General features: G+C 30.3%; 1 protein-coding gene across 7 annotated transcripts in view; it reads right to left on the reverse strand.

Annotated features, from left to right (window-relative positions):
- Window positions 1–1,617: 1,617 nt before the first annotated feature.
- The window catches only part of LOC106469163 (kinesin-like protein KIF3B), a 42,487-nt gene continuing 38,352 nt past the window's right edge, over window positions 1,618–5,752 (reverse strand). For all 7 annotated transcript variants that reach the window (XM_022397597.1, XM_022397599.1, XM_022397601.1 and 4 more), the window contains one exon: window positions 1,618–2,853. In XM_022397597.1, coding sequence (XP_022253305.1) covers window positions 2,766–2,853 — 88 coding nt within the window. In that variant the 3' untranslated portion in view covers window positions 1,618–2,765. The remainder of the gene's footprint in view (window positions 2,854–5,752) is intronic.

Below are 5,752 nucleotides of genomic sequence, written 5' to 3' on the forward strand. Positions count from 1 at the left end.
GTGTGTGTGTGTGTGTGTGTGTGTGTGTGTGTGTGTGTATATATATATATATAAATATATATCATAAACAGTAATTTTTCTACTCAGAGTTTCAGTCTAACTCATTGAAACTTACCCTCTATATATTTTGTTGATTTATGAACTTTCTTCACAAGTACAGCTTTTAAGCCAGATACATGGTTTCTGGAGCCATTTCTTATATGTTAATTAGGAAACAACAAACATAAAAAGTACCATAAATTCCAATACAAATTTCAAGTTCAAGTTAGTTAAGTTTGCAAATCAAAACATCCAGACACTTTTAAACAATATACACAAATATTTTTAAAACAACAAAGTAGTTTTTTTATTTTCATGGTAACAAGAATCAATTTCCCAAAATGTTGATTATATTCTGACTAAAGATTAAATATTAGTTATAAACACCCAAAATGATAAAGTATCATCTGGACATAAATTGTTTTTACAGAATTAATGTAAAATTCATCAAGAAGAATAATGCACACAACAGCAACAAACCTGAGCATTTTCAATGAATTAAACAAAATTTTGATATTTATGACAAAAATAACACAACTACTCATTTATATACAACAAATTACTGAAATGCTTAATTATAAATCGCATTCCTATGAAATCTTGCACACTTCAAAAACAACAATACACTGAAAAAAGCCTAATTCTGTGATCTGTTGTCCTGTATGTTTGATAAAAACCAATGTTCAAATGTATTTATAATATTTTGAATAAACTTTTACACTACAAACTATGAAACCAAATTTGACTGCTTATTAACATGATTTCATAAACATATGCGAACAGCTGCTACTGGTTCATAAAAACAAAAATTACTTATAACTACAAAATACTAGAATTGATACACTTTTTGTATCATTCTGAATATGTAACTAGAAAAAAGGATAAATTAAATAATGTTCATTCACAAGTCCATAATAAAATTTGTATGCATACATTTACTAATTAACACAAAAAGAAAACTGACAAAAGTGTCTATCCATTTATCCTAAAATGTTAGATATATACATACATGCACATTTACATACACAGATATATCACATACATACACCTACTTAGAATATTTTTACTCTTACAAGAATTAAAGTAGATGATGCAAATAGGAGAAAAATGAACAAAAGTGATATAAAATTCTCCATAAAAACAACCACATTACCACTTTTTCACCCAAGGCCCACACAAATTTTAAGTCTACAACCTGGCTTTCATTCATTACCACAGTAAGTACTGCCTGCTGCTCTTTGAAAACCTGTAGTTGTTGATCATCTACAGATTTGTTAAACCTTAATGTACACTGTTCACTTAATCTATAAATTTTCAATTCATCAATTTCTGTTGGCCTACACAAATTTATACTATGGTCTCTTTTAGATGCGAGAAAATGGTCATGAGAATTGTACATATCTGTCCAATAATTTTCTGTAAGTAGGTAAGCTGATAAATCTGACTGGTAATATCCAGAAGGTCTGTAAAATTGTAACTAATACTGGTAATATCTTGAAGGTCTGTAAAATTGTAACTAATACTGGTAATACCTTGAATTTCTGTGAAGTGAAAAACTAGACTTGTGATACTTGCTAGTTTTACAAGCTGATAAACCATACTGGTAATGGTTTTTTAATTTATAAACTGATAAATATGACTTATTATAACTCAGAGGTTTTACTGTTGCCAGTTTTGACTCATAATGATCTGTAGAGGCAAACAGTGATAGATCTGACTGGTAAATAATTCATAGGTATATACTTACGATTTATAGAAGCATGAACTTGACTAGCATGGGTCTGTAGGTTCATAAGTTGTTAACTCTGACTCATAACATTTTTTAAGGTTTATAAGTTAACAATTCAGACTGGTAGTGAGGTGTAGGTTCACTTGTTGACTAACTTATTAAACAATACCTTGAAGGTCTGGGAAATAGTAACACCATTTGGTAAAATTGATGGATATTGATTTGAGGTTTTATAGAAAAATGTTTGGCAGACACTGAAAAGAGTCAAAATGTGAATTCAACTGCACGGATTCTCTCACTGTTTTTCTAAGCCTTTAAAGCTACTAGAATTACATATAGGAGAAAAACACAAATAAGATGACAATTCATTGCTGCAGTTACCATCCTTAAAGCATGCATAACTACATGACAATGATTGGTTCTCTTCACAAACAAGTCTGGTAGCTCTATGGTATTGATCAGTGTGTCTCAATTTCCTTCTCAAACTTGCACAGTTGGTTTCTACAAACTGGAGCTTCCAGTTAAGACTTGAAGCCTCCGAAGATAAAAAGTTGCTGCTCTTCTGGGAACATGGTGGTGCAGTTGAGTACATATATAATCTAGCCTGCTAATACTTCTTTGGAAGTCAAAAAATCACCAAATGATAATGATTTTCTTGTTTCCCAGTTTAAATTTGTCAGATAACCCCTAATATATAACTCTCTAAATGTTTTATATCTATGAGGTTCCACTATATGCTCAGGTTCATTGCTGTGATCAATAATATAACAAAATGAATTAAACAATAAAGCAGCAATACTATCTTTAAGAAATGGAAGAGCAGAAAAACATTTCTTTTTAATTCTTTGCATACAGTTCTGGCTACGGACTATATTGTTGAGAGCACTGGGACTTGTAGCTGAAGCTTCATAATCAACATTGGCAGAAACACAACAACAATACAGATTGGCTGAGTAGAAACATTGGAAACAGATACAGTAAGGAGGAGGTTCCAGTCTTATTTTGGGACCAGCCCACGGAACTGTGAGAAGTGGGATGTGGTGCCCGGCACTTCGAATTGGGGGCGCTTCCAACTTTTTGGTCTGCTGTAAGTATACAGAAAGTTAATAAATATTTATCTGTAATGTATATGCCTCTAAAACAACTTCTCAATAAAAGCAACAAAGTACTAAATAAAACAATAAAAAAAATCAAGAGATCACTGAAATAGCTTCTAAGTTAAAAATTTATTGAATGAAAATCACTTTGAAAACTTGTAGTATCTTTCAGAAAGGAATAATATGGAATTATGACATACTTTTCATTAGAAATTTAAGTCACAAACTGTACATAAACCATTTTATTTTAATACTTGGCAGAAATTAAAACAATTTCTTTTTAAACATGTAAATTTTCCTCACTGATGTATTAGGTATTGGTATATGTTATTCTTTCTAGCAATAAAAATAACAAGGTTTATCTTAAACTTTATTTCTTTTTGTATTTAAATGATTTGTCTTAAAATCATGAATATTTAAAACATTAATCTACAGGTTTGGAAAATTTTAACAGCTTCTTTAGGCATTATTTGCTTTCCTGAAAATGTTTTCATATTTACTTATATCTGTTTGAAAATTCTCTTCAATGATAAGACATCCTGTAATCTTAGACTTAGCAAAATATTCTGATCACTCAAATTCTTACTTATTGAATGATATTTTTAAGCTTATCATTTTCCAATAATATACACAAAAATTTATTAGATATAAGTTGATCTTCATTAAAAATACTGTTAGCAACAAGAGGAGATCCTCAATAGCCGCAGTACTTGAAATTCTTTTAGGCGGGATTAGAGTAAATTATTCTACGAGATCTTTTTTTCCTTTCTATTAGCTTTATTTTTGTGCACCAGCAATACCAAGCATGAGGCATGCATATAAATTTTTCGATTTCATTACTCATCAGGATCTCTACCAGCCTACCCTCAAATTCTTTTAAGCAGGATTAGAGTAAATTAATCTTCAAGACCTTGGGTGTGGTCAAATACATCAAGCAAAAGGGTTTGACCTCCCGAGTCCAAAACTGTAATTAGATCTAAATTCAGTCAAGAGATGATGTAGCTATGAGCTAAAGGTTTGTACTTGCAGTGGCTAAAAATCTCTATACCTCGGCTGATAAAGGTAAATGGTGACACAATTTTGAAAGGAGTTTCCAATATGACCAATAAATATTTGTCAGTTTTTGCTGTACTTTTTATACATTCCAGCTGGAACCAGTGAATATATACAGCAATCAACAAAATTAAGTATCAAAGGTTAATGAATATAAATCAAGTTGCAACTGACTGGGTAACATAAAATGGAAGTTTCTGATCAATAAAAAAACTGAAATCTTAAGAGAAAAGAGAAGTGTCTCTGAAAAAAAGTTTAAAAAATTTCACAGTTAAAAAATGTATAAAATATGAAATCAAATTATGATTTCTTTTTAGCTAAAATTACATACTGTTTAGAAATGTTGGATCATGTTTCAAACTTAAAAACAGTAAAGAATATCATAATAATTCCAACCTTTCACCTATCAATAACAAATAACACAATAACTTTGTTTCATTCCCTTTTATTCTAGAAATTACAAACTAAATCACTTAATATTTTAATAATTTGAGCATTGACGTAAAAACTGTATACAAACCTTCACATAAAATTAATACCTTACTAACTTATGCAAAAGAATCTCTGCCCAAAGAAAAAAGCAGGGCATCTATAGTATTCCTTGTGAATGTGGCAAGAAATACATAGGACAAATATTATGCTCTTTAGAAATAAGATGCAAAGAACACCAAGGTCACATGCATAGGGTTGAATTATAGACATCTGCCCTAACATATCATCAATATGAAACAGGTCACAAAATATTGTGGAATGAAATCCTTCTACTACACCAACCCAAAAAAGAAAGAGACTATTTAGAAACTACAGAAATCATCAAAGCTAACAATCTCTTACTACACCGTATGATGGTTCCAGCAACATAAACTGTATTTGGCAAGCCCTATTCACAACTCATACAATCAACCAGACTTGACCTTTAACTATATCCGGTCACCTACTGACATATTTCCATCTTACTTAATCCTTTTGTCTTCATAATGTTATATAAACTGTGTATAGCTTAGTATTGATCATGCCTGAAGACAGACCAATGTTCTGTCAAAACATGTAGTACATTCCACCATGAACAAAATTTTTCCTTATGCTTATATATTGTTGTGTACCTACCTATTAACTCTCTCAACATGGGCTCGGTCAATTTGACTGACCACGTGACCTCTTTGTACTCAATTAAAGTGTTTATAGATTTAATACTTTGAACTTTCAATATAGTGTATATATCTTCAAAAAATTTGGCAGTCTTTCAGTTCATATTAAAAGTCTTTCACATACAAAAAATTATATTTTTTAGTGAAGTATGTTTAACAAAATATAAAAAAGATTTGTCCATTAATATATTGAGTATTTGTTTTGAATAGTCTGTGTGCAAAGTAATTTTCATGTTAAGATTAAAAATACTTTTCTTCATCTCAAATTTCCTTTGTGTAATCCTAAAACCTCCAAAATACACTTCAAATGTTTCTTTCAGTAAAACTGTATAGTTTATCTGTTATTTTCTCTACCTTATCTCAAAACAGGATCGGTCAATCCAACTGACATCGTAATAACCAAAGAAAAAAATCGAAATAAACCTAAATTACCTTTTTTTTTCTTTCTAGAATGACTTCAAATTGTAATATGATACTACATTTGTTTATCCCAATTAGCTTTAGGTTTGCAACATTATACATCTATTTATAATTAAATTATATTGTTTTATTGCCTTTTGAACCATGTCTAACCACTATCCATGCCATTATAAGTTGTAAATCACTTGGGGAATGTGTAGCTAATGTTATGCTATCGAATCACATTACCCACAAGCTGCTCACGTGCGTGCCTCATGAACCATTTT

Source organism: Limulus polyphemus, unplaced genomic scaffold (genome assembly GCF_000517525.1).
Source record: "Limulus polyphemus unplaced genomic scaffold, Limulus_polyphemus-2.1.2 Scaffold3332, whole genome shotgun sequence".
Classification (NCBI taxonomy): Eukaryota; Metazoa; Arthropoda; class Merostomata; order Xiphosura; family Limulidae; genus Limulus; species Limulus polyphemus.